This window comes from Myxocyprinus asiaticus, chromosome 47, assembly GCF_019703515.2.
Source record: "Myxocyprinus asiaticus isolate MX2 ecotype Aquarium Trade chromosome 47, UBuf_Myxa_2, whole genome shotgun sequence".
Classification (NCBI taxonomy): domain Eukaryota; kingdom Metazoa; phylum Chordata; class Actinopteri; order Cypriniformes; family Catostomidae; genus Myxocyprinus; species Myxocyprinus asiaticus.
The window spans coordinates 11,854,911-11,871,587 of record NC_059390.1 but is presented as its reverse complement, the minus strand read 5'-3'; the positions used below and the strand labels follow the sequence as shown (position 1 = coordinate 11,871,587).

At 37.3% G+C, this 16,677-nt stretch overlaps 1 protein-coding gene across 2 annotated transcripts; it reads left to right on the top strand.

Annotated features, from left to right (window-relative positions):
• The first annotated feature begins 148 nt into the window (after positions 1-148).
• Positions 149-16,416, top strand: helb (helicase (DNA) B). 2 transcript variants are annotated; one of them, XM_051690814.1, is made up of 13 exons: positions 149-383; positions 2,621-2,974; positions 3,392-3,654; positions 6,764-7,822; positions 8,216-8,393; positions 8,495-8,636; positions 8,841-8,980; positions 11,635-11,719; positions 12,216-12,275; positions 12,415-12,652; positions 12,983-13,138; positions 13,273-13,899; positions 15,630-16,416. In XM_051690814.1, the coding sequence occupies exons 1-13, from the start codon at positions 173-175 to the stop codon at positions 15,759-15,761; spliced, it is 3,645 nt and encodes a 1,214-aa protein (XP_051546774.1). In that variant the 5' UTR covers positions 149-172; the 3' UTR covers positions 15,762-16,416. The 2 variants fall into 2 exon arrangements, with proteins under 2 accessions (XP_051546774.1, XP_051546775.1); XM_051690815.1 differs by lacking the exon at positions 149-383 and adding an exon at positions 705-957 and having other exon boundaries at positions 15,630-16,415.
• Positions 16,417-16,677: the final 261 nt, after the last annotated feature.

Genomic DNA, 16,677 nt, shown 5'->3' with positions numbered 1-16,677 from the left:
CTAAATAATCTCTGGAAAAAGGCTGTTTCTTTGTTATTACGAGTTGATTTTTCGAAACTCTTATTTGAGTCTACCAAATAAACAGTCTTTTATTTTGGCATGCCCTGATTGGTTGTTGCAGCTACGGTAACTGCAAAGGGTCATTACCTGAAACCGCGAACCAGGGATCAGAATGGCGCTGCAAGGTTCTCCCACTGGGTTGAAAACAATTACTGGATACATTTTACCGGAACGCCACGATGTCCGATCAAACCAAGATGATGTTTCAGAAAGCGAAGATGAAGAAGAGGAAAGACAGCCTGAATTCCTGGACATGAGGGAAATGGACTCTATCTCATCAGGAGGGAAAATGTTTACATTTTCCATGCCAGCGTCAAAAGAAGGTAGCGCACAATATTTATCAAACATTTTGTCGACGTTTGGCTGTGTAATTAGGTTTGTAAACGTGAGGTGTGTGGATCAAACCATGTCTGTAATAAGACACCGCGGTATCGGTTTTAAAAACACACCGCAGTCAGTAAACTCATTTAAAGTAAACGTAAACATGTTTATAGGCAAGTAGCCATGTTTACACTTTACACAGCTAAAAGTAGCCGTGTTTACACTGTTAAAAGTTGCATGTTTACACTTTACACTGTTACCATGTAGGGCTGGGACGATTCATCGACGTAATCGATTACAGAAATGCGTAACATGCGTCGCAATGGAATAATTAAAATGGCAGCAAACGGTTTAAGTATGGATTCCCCCGAAGAACAAGCTGCAGCTAAAAAAAAAAAAAACTCGCCCACGGTCATCTAAAGCATGGGAGTATTTTAGCCAGACTCTCAACAATGTGGTGCTGTGTAAGCTATGCAAATTGGAAATGGCTTATCACAGCCGTACAACCGCCATGAACGAACACTTGAAGCGAAAGCATCCCGGAGCACTTTGTCAAGACGGCAGCAAGGCAGCACCGTATGTCCTGTTTACTTTTTGTCCCCACCCAAGCATGACATATTAGTATTACAACACTTGTTTCTGTTAGTAGTAGTCACTTAAAATTGATTTTTTAAATGTTTCCTCATCGCCCACATGTTAAAATACATGCACCGCTGCTAAAGTAGGGTGACCATACGTCCTCTTTTTCGGACCTTAAAAAAGCGTCCGGCAGGGATTTCTAAATTTAAGAAAATGTCAGGGATTCGGCTTTAGTTGCATTGTTATGTGCATCTGGTCTAATACTTCATTGTGTGTGCGCGTATATTTGCATTGCTTTAACCTGTCTTTGTAAGTCCCGCCTTGCTTTAACCTGTCTTTGTAAGTCCCGCCTTCTCGCACTCCAATTGGTCGATTATAAGAGGCTTGCAGCAACTATTGGCCAAATTCCTGCCTGTCAATCTCTCCGCGCACGCGCGTAGCGCTGTTGTGTTCGGCATCAGTTGTTTGACAGTAGCAGCAAATGACAGCTGAGTGGAAACAATGCCCAAACGAAAGTACAATTTTACAGAAGATTTGCACAAAAATTCCCATGCTTTCGTCCAGGTCGAGATCCGTGGGAAGCAGAATGTATGACATGTAAAGCTGGTATTTATGTATCAGTTTCTAATAAAGGTGCAAGTGATTTAGAAGCACACATTAGCTCTGCGCAGCATAAAGAGTCAGCAAAAGGTGAAAGTTCATCAGGTAAATTAACTGACTACGTTTTGCGACCAGGTAAAATTATCACATTGCTTCATTTTCCATGGCCATTCAAAATAATAGTAATAGTAAATGAAGATACACTCATGGCATCAAATATTTTATTTTAGTACATGAACATTCAAAAGAATGTTATAAACAATTTCCATATATTTATGTTATGCTAATAGAGTGTCTCTTTCACTGTATTAAAGTTTGCATTCATAGTTGCTGTTTTGGACCTTATTATTCCTGTTACACTGTTAAAAGTAGCCATGTGTACATTTTACGCTGTTTAAAGTAGCCATGTTTTCACTTTACTCTGTTACAAATAAAACTTATAGAGCTTTTCAGGTTGTTATACAAAAACCCGGAAGAGAATTCGCTATGGGATCCATCTGGATTTTCCTATGGGTTTTTATAATGGCAGTTTAAGATTGATGAGTAAAATAAGGTCTATGGTAAACATTACTTGACAATATGTGAAAGTTTTGTTCTATAACATAAATTACACACTTTCATACCTCAAACATGAATTTTGAAGCCATGTTGAATTGCATACGTTAAAAAAAACAAAAAACACGGCGGTTTCAAAATTCACATCTGAGGTATGAAAGTATGCAATTTATGTTATAGAACAAAATATCCATGTATCAGCAAGTAATGTTTACCACAGACCTTATTTTACTGATAAGCTGAAAAACCCCATTATAAAAAACAAAATTTTAGAGGGATTCCATGACGAGTTAGCCTTCCAGGTTCATCTACAAATTGACGTCACGGCTGAACAGCTCTGTAAAACAGTGATTATACAAACAAATATTTTTATCTTGGTGTTGCATCTCACTTCTTAAAGCTTTTTGGAAGCTTAATGAAAGTATCCTACTTGTAAACAAAGTCTACCACAACATCTGTATAGTGACCAAATGTGTCATGCATGTTCTATTGCCTTCATTTGCAGTGGATTTCAAGGTGGACAATAAGATGTACCGGGTTGAGGGCCGTTTTCCCTTACGTGATCCCTGGTGGAAGATCTCCTGCACAGTTGGCCAAGACAAGCGCAAGAGTTATGTCAAAGGCTACCTCTCCTACAGCCTCCGCACTAATCTGAGATCAGAAGGTCATTCAATTGTGTCTCTTTTTCTCAATGCTTGTGGGGCACTACCTGACTTTGTCAACACATTTATGGAGTGGTTGCCCAAAGACCGAGACGTGGAGCCCGTCAATGTTCTGGACGCCCTGCAGGATTTTGAAGTGTCAAAACCGGAGCATAAAGCCATAGCTGAACAGCTCAAGACATATGTCAATCACTCAGGTTGGACCACCTATATCATTTGTATAACTTCACTGAATTCACTGACACTAATTTCTTGAAAGAGTACTGAAAACTTTAAGCAATCTATACATTAGAATTTAAAATATAATCTATACTAGAATACAGTATTTTTTTACAGTCTGAAAATTAGAATAATGTAAACAATAAAGATGTACAGTATCCCAAGAATGTCAAGGAATGACAGTGCAATAAGGCAGAGCCAAAGCTAAAGTGAATTATAGTTGCTTAAAACAAGTCCTAAATTTTAATCTATTCTAATCCAATCTCCCTTAACCTTAATCTAATTTTAACCTTAAATATACACTTTTGCACACATGATGGATACTGCACAGTTAATGATTTTGAAACCATAATCAATGACTTTGTTATTGCTAATTTTGTCTTTAAACACATCAGTTGCTGGGACACATGTAAGAGTTGCCAACTTGTACCCTGGAATCATGAAATATGTTCCAACATTGCTGCCAGGCCAGTTTATGGAGATAATAAGCAAGGGAAAGATGGAGCGCAAACCGGAACCGGCTGAGACAGACGACTCCAGTCAGCCCTCACAACAACAACAACAGCAACAACAGCAGCAGCAGCAGGATAATACAGATTTTTTGGCCAAACTGGAGGAGCTAATTAAGACTGATGTATGGAAGTTGGGCTTTAACTATGTAAGTAAGAATTCTTCTAGGGACACCAACATTGCTTTTAAATCCATAGGATGTTTTTTTTACCAGCCTATAAGAAATGTTCTAGGTTTAATACAAGTTAAGATCTGTTGACAGTAGGCCTGTAACGATTAGGGTTGGGAACCGAGAACCGGTTGTTGTTCAGAACCGGTTCTATCCTTTAAACAATACCGTAATCATGGGGGCCTGGGTAGCTCAGCGAGTACTGATGCTGACTACCACTCCTGGAGTTGCGAGTTCGAATCCAGGGCGTGCTGAGTGACTCCAGCCAGGTCTCCTAAGCAGCCAAATTGGCCTGGTTACTAGGGTAGGTAGAGTCACGTTGGGTTAACCTCCTCGTGGTCGCTATAATATGGTTCTCGCTCTCGGTGGGGTGCGTGGATGCCACGGAGAATAGCATGAAGCCTCCACACACGCTACGTCTCCGTGGTAACGCGCTCAACAAGCCACGTGATAAGATGCACGGATTGACGGTCTCAGACGCGGAGGCAACTGAGATTCGTCCTACGCCACCCAGATTGAGGTGAGTCACTACACCACCATGAGGACTTAGAGCGCATTGGGAATTGGGCATTCCAAATTGGGGAGAAAAAACCTAAAATCGAAATCGTATGATCTTCGTGACTTTCCATTCTGTTAACGGTTCTCCAGCATGCAATTTTCCGCCGATGTGGCTGGAACATCGTCCTCAAAAACTCTTGACAGTGTTTCCAGCAGCGCATCTCGGCAGCAGTGCTGCCCTTTACAGTTTTACCAGTGTATTTAATTCCCAATCAAACGAGCCTCGAGCCGGCTCTTTTTACTTCCGTTACAGTTCGATTCCCGAAAAATAATTATTCAAAGGAGCCGGTTCTTTTGAATCAACAGCGCAAAACATACAGCGCTATACAAGAAATCTTATACTGATGTGCAAGTTATGAATCGAAATTCGAAATTAAAAAAGAACTGTTGAAGTCTCACAAGCCTGAAATACAACATTAGGCTACAAAACACAGTCTAAACTGTCTCTGGAACTGTTACTGTTTATTTAATGATGACCTGTGTCTCTGTTAAATCAAGCAGTGCAGCTACTGACTGGTTGTTCATATGACAATGTATAATTAAAGAGACATAAGTTTTGTTGTAATTGGAATTTTATAAAATAATAAATTAATTCATGAAATATGCCATCACATTTCATGTTGGTTTAGATTTCTTTATTTAAAATAGAGTAAGGATCTATTATTGGAGTTTTATTTGTGTCTCTAAAAAGTCTGCAACACACCTTTTACAAGAAATTTATTACATTTATTTCTGATTTGTTTTATCTGCTCTGTACAAATCTGAAATTATCTCATTATTTGGTAACAGACAGCAGAGGGTAGTAAATGCAATAAGAATTGCATTTCTCATTTCTAAATAATTCTTTAAAAAACGATTCCCAGCCCTAGTCCTGATTATTAAATTACTGTCTAACCGATTATTTGAGATAACCGCAATTATTGTGCACTTCAAATTCCAATCACATTTTAATGGCCAAGTAAGGGAAATTTTAAGTGAATATTTAAAGACCGTCAACGGCTCGTTTGTGTGTCATTAAGTTGAACTCCGAGCGTCACTGTATGTTCTACTGTCCGGAAGAGTGCGTGAAGCGCTTCTCAAGCGCTCTGATGCACGCGCCGTCAGCAGAGGCTCGCGCCAAACTCCCGCGAAAATATAAATGATCAAATATAAACTTTGAGAGTGAAAGCAAACCACTCCAGCTTCACTTTAACGATCGTGTAATGGCAAATGTTTTTGGTCATAGCGTGTTAATGACACGCGGTGACTCAGAGGAGGAGATGCACACTTCCTCTATATGTGTGGAACGAATTCTCAAAGGTTTTGCTTCATGAGAAATAAGGGCTCGTGGGTTTAATCAAAGAGCATAAAAATAATGTGTGAAAGTGAAGAAATTAGGACAGAAATATTTTACTGTTTCATAATACTGTATAACATATTATATGAAAATATATATAATATGTATGTGTATATATATATATATATATATATATATATATATATATATATATATATATATATAAATTTGAGCTTCAAAAACAACAGTGTAAATGTAAAAGTTGACCAAAAAGAGAGACATATTGTCACAGTCTGGCATGACTGTCTCTGTGTGCCATGTCTGTGTGTGTTGGTGTTTTCCCTATCGTTTCTCACAGGTGATGCCCAGCAGCTATAACAATGCTGGTTGCATAGCTCGTTTAACAGATCTACAGCACCTGTGTCCCTTTATTTTCTCATTTACTTAAACTCTCCTCTGCCTTGTCTTCTCTGCTCATTTGTTTTGTGAGTAGGTTCTCCAACCTGTCGGTTTGATTTTCATAGCCCTCGGTCGGTACTGTTTACTAGTCAGTTATTGACTCGGTTTTGCTTTTCATTTAGTCTCCATTGTGAGAGTTTTGGGTTGTGTTTAGTTTTTCTGTTAATAAAAGTTAAGTCACAATCATAGATGAGATGAAGGACCCAATTGCAGAGATGGAGGCAAAATAAATTTTTATTAACAGAAAAACTAAATACAAACAAAAACTCTCACAAAAATATTTAGAAATATTTTGATATTTAAAACATTATTTTTCATGTAATTCATATGTTTTTAAAGCCTTAAAAGGAAATCATATATCCCTATTTTAATATTTGATTGACATATTTTAAGTTAAATATGTAAAAATGACTTAAGGCATATGAAGCACACAAGAACCTTAAGAAATATGACATTTTATATCGCAATGAATTGTGAAAGCCCTAAAAGAGACAATTTATCATCATAGCCTTTAAACTGACAATCAGTCTTCTTAATCGCAATTATTTGTATGACAATCAGTCGTTAGCCAAATTTCATAATCATGACAGCCCTAGCTGACCGCATCTTTGGCATGAAAATAATTTTAAAAAAGGACACTCAAATTTATTTTTGTGTCTGTGCATATTTGTAATTTTTTTTATTTATTTTTTTGGCTTGTTGGTGAACCATTTTTTGCATCTAAACTCACATTATACCCTTCACTATTTGGTGTCTTTTTGATGGATATTCTGCTTTTTTTCACATTTTTGACAGATCATGTTCAAAGAATTACATCTCATCAGGTGTGAAGCAAAGTTGGAGGCTTTTAAGCTCTGTAATTTGTTCGAGACCATCCCTGTGCTGCAGCGTATTTCCTTGCAGTTGTATGCGGAAGTTAAGCGCTACTGCAGTGCCACTGGCAGCACATACATTGAAAAGGAGAAACTGGAGGAACATTTTTACCGTGATCGTGAGGTGCAAGATGTGAATGCCTGGAAAGCTGTGCATTTTCTCGTGGAGCAGGGTGTGCTGATTAAAGACAAAACAAAATATGCGCTTCGGAACCTCTTCAACTACGAGAAGGGCATTGCTGAATGCTTGAGGAGCCTGGTGAAGGGAAAACTCTGGACAATTGACTTAGATGTGAGTGAGGTTCTTCGCAATGCTCAACTGGAGCGATTAAGGGCGAGGGCTTCTAAAAAAGGCAATACAAGGAAATCTGATGCAAAAACATCAGTCTTGGCACAAAATCACGTAGATCAGGACGTTGGATCCGAGCAGAAAGACCTTGCTTTTGCTCAGCCTGGTACATCAAGCATGGACCAAAATGGAGGAATGCCGCCACTTTGTGATTCTTCTCAGGCTTTTGATATTACAGAGCCGACCATTAAAGAGGAAGGCCTCACTTCAGATGTAGACTCCTTATCAGACCCTGCCTTGAATGATTCCACCTACTTGGATCCTGATCCCGCCACCATAGAACTAGACCCCGATCAGGTGCGAGCGGCAGAAATGATGTGCGCCAACCCAGTGACGGTGATCAGTGGGAAGGGGGGCTGTGGGAAAACCACAGTGGTCAGCTTGGTCTTTAAGGCGGCCATGCAGCAGCAGACAAGTGACATGGAAGAGGTGCTAAAGGCCTGTGAGGTTTTTCAGTATGACTCTCAGGGGTCTAGTAATGGGCTGCTGTCAGACTCACCCGAGGAGAATAAAGGCAAGGAGGAGAGTGACAGTGATGAAAAGCCTATGGAAGTTCTTCTCACTGCTCCAACAGGGAGAGCTGCTTCGCTTCTTACTAAGAGAACTGGTTTCACTGCGTACACCATGCACCAGGTATAGTCCAATGAAATGATAGTGTTTGTCCTATTTGTTGAATTTTACAACAATGCCATGAACATTGGTGGTCATAATCACAAAATAAACCATGACAGAGTGATCAGGAATTATATCACTCTAAAGGTGTTTATTTGACCTTATTGACAAGCTAAATGTACAATAACAAGGTAAATGTACATTATCTCACTTATTACATGGCCACTTGCCAAATAAATAAATAAATGGACTTGAAATATTGCTTTCAATTGAAATTATTTTATAATGTGAGAAGAAAGAGACTGTGGAGTGATACGAGACATGAAACTAAGGGCAACAATATATTATATTATATTTTGTAGGGTCCTAGAAACTTTCATAATGTTATTTTCCAATTCTTTCCTCTTGTTACAGATTTTATGGAGTTTCATGAATGCAAAAAAAGATCAGCAAGGGAATCCCGTGGACTGGAAGTTCTCACGGGTGCGTGTGCTGGTGGTAGATGAGGGAAGCCTGGTGTCTGTTCAGATCCTTCACTCCCTTCTCAGTATGCTTACCCAACATGCACAACTCCAGAAGTTCATCATTTTGGGTAAGAACATTGCTTGGATATTAATTTAAAGTTTATGGCTTGTTTACAATGTATTTACCTCAACTTAATTGTACAGGATTACTATGTTTTTTTGAGTTTAGGTGATGTGAGGCAGTTGCCCAGCATTGAGCCTGGAAACACACTGAATGACCTGTTTGAAGGTCTCCGGATGATCCGTTGGGCCATTGAGATGCAGACCAACCATCGCGCCGAGTCTGAGCTCATCGTCAGAAACGCTGGACTGTGAGCAGATATTTGGACTCTAAAACGTTTGATGGGCTTATAGAAAATTGTGTATATATATCTTTCTAGCTTTAGTTAACCAAATAATTATGATAGGATTTAAGACTAGTGTGTGTGTGAATGTGTTTGTTGAATGTATAATATGAACAAATGCATATATCAAGGACAATCCTGATTACTCTTGCTCTTTCTAAAAACTCTTAGAATTTCAGAGATGGGTAAAAAAAGACATTATAGTCCTTTGGAGTTTGATGCGACTATAGACATGACAAAATCCTCTGATTTTCCATCATCTGACAAAAGGTTTATTTTTGTCCAAGTCTCTGGGGGAAATTATGATTATGGTAAGTGAGCAGCCTCTAGATGGCCATGTCAGATGTTTGTGTGAAATTGTAAATGACTTGAAATGTGTTTGTAAATCTTAAAGAACCATGCACAGTATGTAGCTGTTTCCAGGCAGATGCATTTACACTGTCATTGTGCCTTAGATATAAATCCATTGCATCTTTTGCTGTAAATGTGTGAACCAAAAGGGCTATACAACCAGAACAACAAACGCCTTGTTTACACCTGGTATTTAAAGAATAGTTCAGCTGAAAAAGAAACAAAAGAAATCATGTCATCCCAAATGTGTATAACTTTTTTTCTTCTGCAAAACACAAGCTAAGATTTTTATATCTCTGTAGGTCCATACAATGGTGTGATGACCAAACTCTGAAGTTTCAAAAAGCATGTAAAGGCAGCATAAAAGTAATACATATGACTCCAGTGGCTTAATCCATGTCTTCTGAAGCAATTTAATCTGTTTTGTGTGAGAACAGACCAAAATATAACTCCTTTTTCACTATAAATGTTGACACCAGCAGTCTCCTTGGCGATCATGATTTCATGCACTGTTACACTTCATAATGCCATTTAGCGCTCTGCGGATGCATCAAGCACTAGGAAGTGTAATCAAGCTTGAAATCACGATTGTGACTAGAGACTGCAATGGCGAAATGAACAGTGGAAAAAGGAGTTACATTTAGGCTTTTTCTCACGCAAAACTGATTGGATTGCTTCAGATGACATGGATTAAACCACAAATCTTATGGATTACTATTATGCTGCCATTATGTGCTTTTTGGAACTTCAAAGTTTTTGTCACCATTCACTTGCATTGTATGGACCGACAGAACTGAGATGTTAATTTGTGTTCTGCAGAAGAAAGTCATTCACATCTGGGATGACATGAGGGTGAGTAAATGCTGAAAGAGTTTTCATTTTTGGGTGAACTAACCCTTTGAGATGCGACTCGGTTGATCAGATCACAAGTGGTAAAAAAAAAAGGTGGAATATACTGTGTGTGTGTATACACAACCCCAATTCCAAAAAAGTTGAGACAGTATGAAAAATGCTAATAAAAACAAAAAGTAGTGATTTGTACATTATATTCACCCTTTGCTAAATTGAAAACACTATAACTACACATTATATGATGTTTTACCTTGTGAATTTCTTCTTTTTTTTTCTTTTTTTTTTTTTTATGTGCAGTAATTTCAAATCAGATGATTGAAACACGCTCCGAAAAAGTTGAGACCGGCAATTTAATACTAATACAAATTTGACGAGTTGAAATAACAAGGCTATGTGAAACAGGAGATATTAAACAGGTGAGGCAATCGTGTCATAGTATATAGGGAGCCTCCAAAAACAGCCAAGTCCTTCAAGAGCAAGGATCATTCGAGACTTTGCCAACAGATGTTTCAGCAAATAATCCAGCACTTTGAGAACAATGTTCCCCAAAGACAAATTGGAAGGATTTTGGGCATTGTGGCATTTCATCCACAATATAGTTAAAAGATTCAAAGAATCTGGTCAAATCTCTGTGCGTAAAGGACAAGATGAAAATCTGACGTCACTGTCTTAAAAAATGTCATTCATCTGTAATGGATATCATGAACATGAGCTTGGGATTACTTTAATAAACCTTTGTTAGTCAACACTGCTTATCTCATCTTAGATGGAAAGTAGAACAGTGGAACTGTTTTTTGGTCCGATGAGTCCACATTTAAAAAAGTTTTTTGGAAAACAAAGCTGTCGTGTTCTCCAGGCTGTTATAAGCGTCAGGTCCAAAAGCCAGTGTCTGTATAGGCCCGGGGTGTGTCAGTGCCCATGGCATGGGTAACTCGCACATCTGTGAGGGCACCATTAATGCAGACAGATATGTAAAAATTTTGGAGCAGCATATACTGCCATCTAGCACAGTCTTTTCCAGGGACGTCCCGGAATTTTCAGCAGGACAACTTCAAACCGTATACTGGCCTAATAAGCAGAGAGTGCGGGTGCTAGGTTGGCCTGCCTGCAGTCCTGAATATCTCCAATTGAATATGTGTGGTGCATTATGAAGCGCACAATACAAGCAATACAATTGTGCAGTTGAAGACCTGCATAATGGATGAATGGGGGAAAATTACACTTTATAAACTTAAACTTGTGTCTTCAGTGTCCAAATGCTTAATAAGTGTTATTATATGAAATGGTGATGTTTCACAGTGGTAAGCACTCGACTGTCCCAACTTTTTTGGAGTGTGTTGCAATCATCTGATTTGAAATTACTGTACATTTAAAAAAAAAAAAAAAAAGGAATTCACAACGCAAAACATCATAAAATGTGTAGTTGTAGAGCTTTCAATATAGCAAAGGGTGAATATAATTTACAAATCACTCCTTTTTGGTTTTATTAGCATTTTTCGTACTGTCCCAATTTGGGTTGTGTGTGTGTGTGTGTGTGTATACACAGCACTTATATATATATATATATATATATATATATGTATATGTATGTATGTGTGTGTGTTTGTCACCCAATATCAAAATATCTTGACAGGAATCAGATGCCTCCAAAGTTCTGGTCTGTATACCGCACACTGTAAACAGCTATAATGGGCAAATATGTCGGAGACATTTTCTTTTCATTGTCTTATTAAACATTTCTTCTTCTATTTTTATTCTTTAGACCTCCAGAATGCTATTAAATTCCTACTGGAGAAAGCTCCTGGACTCAAAGATGATAGAACATCCCAATTTGTGGCTTTCAGGAGGTAAGACGATGTTCAAAAATCAGTAAAAATAGGTGAGCTGAGTGAGTCAGCAAAAGAACAGTCTAGATGTGTTGTAGGCTAACCAAAAATAAAAACTAGCAAAAGCCTTAGCAAATACCTACTGACTATGGCCTATTTACACAAAAGTTTTTGGCGAAAATTCACAATGCGACAGTTTTATTTTCTTTCACTCTGCAGTGAAAAGAATTACAGACCAATAACATAAGCTTTTGGATAATGTGTCTGGAAACGGCATTACATATTGTCAGATGGGTTATATTTTGCTGCGTTTTCTCAAACACGGATGCAAATGTTCATAATTTTATTGGAATTTTTTATTCGCATCGCTTTGTTGTAGCACTTCATGCTGTTAATTGGCCTTTTTGCTGTTGTTTTGCTGGTCAACTCTCATCAGAGTTAGTTTATTCAGACTGTGCTCAGATGCCAACCATGAAAATGCTGAGGCTGAAGGTAAAGTTGTTGTTATTGTTTAAAGGAAGGACTGCGATTTGATCAATGAGCTTTGCTGCAAGCATTATTCTGGTCATATTACAAAGTAAGTAAATGTAAACATTATTATTTTTTGCTTCTAATTAACAAACTCAACAGTTTTTGAATCCTTTTCACTACTTTAATGCAGTATATACTGCAGTATGTTATACATAGATTTTAATATTTGTTTTTATTCACTTCAGGACTCACAAGAATAAAATATACTTCCAACGGGGGGATAAAGTTTGCTGCACGAAGAATGGCTACATCTCAGAAAAAGACAATGAGAACAAGCAAGAAGAGGGTTTCCATGATAAATCTAGAACTTCCTTCGATACTGCCAGAGCTTCCCGTGATAATGCTGGAAGTCAAAGAACAAAGGAACAGACGAAAGAGAAAAAAGAAAGATTGTGCAACGGGGAAATTTTCTTCATTAAAGAGGTGCTGGATTGATATTTTTTTTTTTCTCATAATGCAAAAATTCTGTTAAATTGTACTTTCTGTCTGCATTGTAGCATTCACTGGCTTAATTTTATTAATATAAACAAAGATTAGATGTAAGGAGTCTTTTTGTGTCCTGAAATACATTTATTTTTGAAGTCCTTTGACAGTAGAATAAATTATAATTTGTATATGTTTGATCATTACATTAATTTCACATATTAAATGTCTTTTGCAAAAAAAAAAAAAAAAGAAAAGAAAAAAGAAGAGAGCAAAAATAGTTTGAGTTTAAGGATAGCTGCAGTTTTTCATGTTTTACACCAATCACAGGATTTGACTAAGGAGGATATGGGATTGAGATGCAAAAAGATGCGGTACCTTACACTAGGTGATGAGAACGGGCGGATAGTGACTTCAAGTTACAGGGATCTACAAAGAGAGTGTAAATTGCGTCACGCTTGGGCAAGAACCATTCACACCTTTCAGGTATTGGGTTCACCTCTTTGAAGCTCTCAGTTCTGTCACATTCAAATTAGAACACCAGTCATCATTATAGAGCCATTCATACTTATTTGGATGCAATAACTTGTCAACTAACCATTTGTTGTTATCCACTTAAGGGCTCAGAGGCCGAAACTATTGTGTACGTGCTTGGAGATGGCTGGGGTCAAAACTGGCAGCACGTATACACAGCTGTTACACGGGGTCAGAAGTGTGTGTATGTGGTGGGTAGAGAGAATGGCATAGAAAGAGCCATGAAGAAACCAGTCATCCCTCGGTATACACGATTGGGCAGCCACGTCAGGAGCATAGTTCGACCAGGGAACGATACTTTTAATCAGTCTGGCAGCAGTCAAAGTCCAGTGGACTCTTCTATAAAGAAACGTTTTGGGCCTTCACAAATATCAGGTCTTGGGCCTTCACAGTCTACACCGTTGGCCCTGCATACCCCCAGCTTCTCCCAGGCGTTCTCCAGACCTTCATGTGTAAGACATCTCTACAGGGAGGGAACTGGCCAAAACTTTGAAACAACCAATATGAATTTACAAGACGACATGACCTTCAGTCAAACCTATTCTTGGTCACCAATGGACATTTGTGATGAGCCGAGTACAATGCATTATGCGAATGTGTCAGAATTATCTAATCATGTTGGAGCGTTCAGCTCTTCCCCGAATGAAAGCAGCAAGGCTTCTAAACGGCTGGTTCTCTCAGACAACTGCAGTACACCATCCAAACATCCAAAGGTAACAGATAGAGTAGAACATCTGGAAATTATCAATAACCAGGATTGTACCATTTTGTAAAAGTGATCAAGAACCATTACTGTTATTGTACTCCTGAAAACCTGGACATATTCAACCTTGATTCATGACAAGTCATAATAGAATGAGATGGCAAAATTCTAAGAAATGGTATGACTTAGCTCGGACAAAAATGTACATCCTTTACTCCCATAGAGAAAAGTAAACGAACCAACAAACAATGTTATTATGATTTTCCTTCGTTTAAGTCCAGACCCAAACCTAAACCTAACCATGATTTTAATAGGAAATTCACTGTTGTGTACTATGGAAGAAAGACAAACATCAGTGTTTTAAATGAGTGTTCTTACGATTTATCTAATGTTTTCTTAGTTTAAGCCCAAACCACAAACCTGAACCTAGACCTAACCATAAAGTCTACCCAAACCCTGAAGATGAGGGAAGCGTATTACAGTTTACTGACATACATCAGTCATTCCTTTTGCTTAAATACATATGAATTGAGTAACATTTGTTCACTGGCATTTCCTTTTATTTACATTTACATTTAGTTATTTAGCAGATGCTTTTATCCAAAGCAACTTACAAAAGTCAACAAAATCTGCAGTATCACACTGCCAAGGTCCAAGAGAAACTATAGTGCAGAAGAAATAGACAAACAAGGAAAGTGTGTGTATGTATATATATATATATATATATATATATTGTTTTTATTATTGTTATTTTTTTAGTAAATAGTAAGTGTCATTATTGCGGACTGGTTAAGTACTCGCGGAAGATGTGTTTTCAGCTGTTTCTTGAAGCATAAGGCATGAGTCTTTCTTAAAATAAAGTATTGGATTAGAGGCTAGCTAAAATTGTATTCCTCTTTTGCATTGATTTGAAATTCCGTTTGTTGATTGGTTGGTCTCTATGGGAATAAAAGTCATACTTTTTCTTACGAGCTAAGCTGTACAATATATCTCACAATTTCGTCATCTAATACAAATTGTTGTTGAGACTCGTGACTTTCAGGGATTTCGAAAATTGTGTTGTTTAGGACTGAAAAAGTCATGGGTATTATTGAAATCTCAAAAATCATAGAAAAGTAATTGAAATTTCTAGAGTGAATCAGAATGATTTTTAAGTCTGTATTCAGTACAGACACAAACGCCTGGAAAGGTCATGGAAATTCATTGGTCAAAAAGGGCAGGAAAACTGTTTACTGGATTTTTTTCAGATGAAGATCTAGTATACTAATATCAAATTTCAAAGCTTTATTTATCAAATAAACTTTTGTGCAATGGCAGTGTCTTACCAGGCCCCCATGATGATTGGGCAATGATATGACAAATACAAATATATAAGCTATGTATTTACATCTAATAATAATAAAATATCTAATAAAAAGTTTAGATTGTTCCAAAGAAATGCAGTACAAGTTGTTTTGCAAATTGACATGGATGGTCAAACAATCTTCAGAACACAATTGTATAGTTTGCATTGTCCATAGGTGACATGTTTTTGATTCTTACATGTTTTGATAGGATTATACATATTTGCTTATACTATAAAGTATAATAGTAGATATATATTTGTGTTTATAGGATGTATAGGATTAGATTATTGGCGTTCCATGGTCAGCAGTGCTATTACTGGAAATGTACATTTTATACTGAAACAGTTTTTAGGCCGATGAGTGCATAACATTCTGTGCCCTCCTCTTGCCATAGCAAACCACTTCAGAAGAGTCTCCTTTGGGCAGCTCACGTCTGAAGCTTCTCTCCATCACAAGCCCCAGCATCAAATGCCACGGAAGGCAACTCTTCCAAGAAGATTCATATTCTAACAGAGAACACCCTTAGAGTGGATAGTGCCAACATTCCAGAGTTGCAAAGAATCAAATAGAAGTGCAGGTGCACCGCTGTATTTTATCTGGCTTTTCAGAAGATATATTTTTGAGGATTTGGGATTAAGAATAAATGCATGCAGTTAATTAGATTGGACGTAAGTGTTGATTATGAATAATCTGCTAATTTATAAAGCAGCCCAAATAGGGACGACATCAGGGAATTGGTTATATTTTATGTATTCAAAACAGTATTTTTTTATGTATGTATAAAACTACTGAAGGTTTTGCAAATTTTTGTATAGTTTCAAAAAGAAATCAAAAGAAATCTTCTGTATATCCCTCTGTTTTGACTTCACTTTGATGTTTGGTTAGACATTGGCACACTTTTGCTTTGTTTATTATTTTAAGTTTTAACATTGAAGCATTATATAGGTTAATCAAATGTTTGTCATTTAAATGTTTCAGCTCATTTATCAATCCATAATGCAAATTAACATCTTTCTGTCTTCATCAATGTTTAAATACATGTTTGATCTGTGCACATGCTTTTCACATTGTGGGCTGTCAACTAAATTCAGAAATTAAAACAAAATCCTGTAGTAATTTTTCTTTTGCAAATTTATTTGTTGTCGAATATCTGCATTCTGCAGCTTAAAAAAATAAAATAATAATAATAATTATATTATATTGTGGAACGAAACATATTCAAACAAATACAAATAAAGAGGATTACAATGTGCACCCACTATCACAATAGCACCAAAATAAAACAAAATAATAAAATCGTCAGGGGAATAAACATTGTAAAGAATTATTTAGAGAAAATCCGTCAAATACTCTAAAAGTTTTGATTTTGTACTACTTTTAGAGTCTCAATCTACTGCAACAACTCAGTTTTATATTGGTGGCTGTTAGGTTTATTATTTGCC

Bases quoted from the DNA above. Each gene is read 5' to 3' on its own strand.
- helb (XM_051690814.1), top strand. From the start codon at position 173: ATGGCGCTGCAAGGTTCTCCCACTGGGTTGAAAACAATTACTGGATAC. The intron at 2,975-3,391 runs GTTGGACCACCT...TAAACACATCAG, and splicing joins GACATATGTCAATCACTCAG to TTGCTGGGACACATGTAAGA. The intron at 13,139-13,272 runs GTATTGGGTTCA...TATCCACTTAAG, and splicing joins GAACCATTCACACCTTTCAG to GGCTCAGAGGCCGAAACTAT.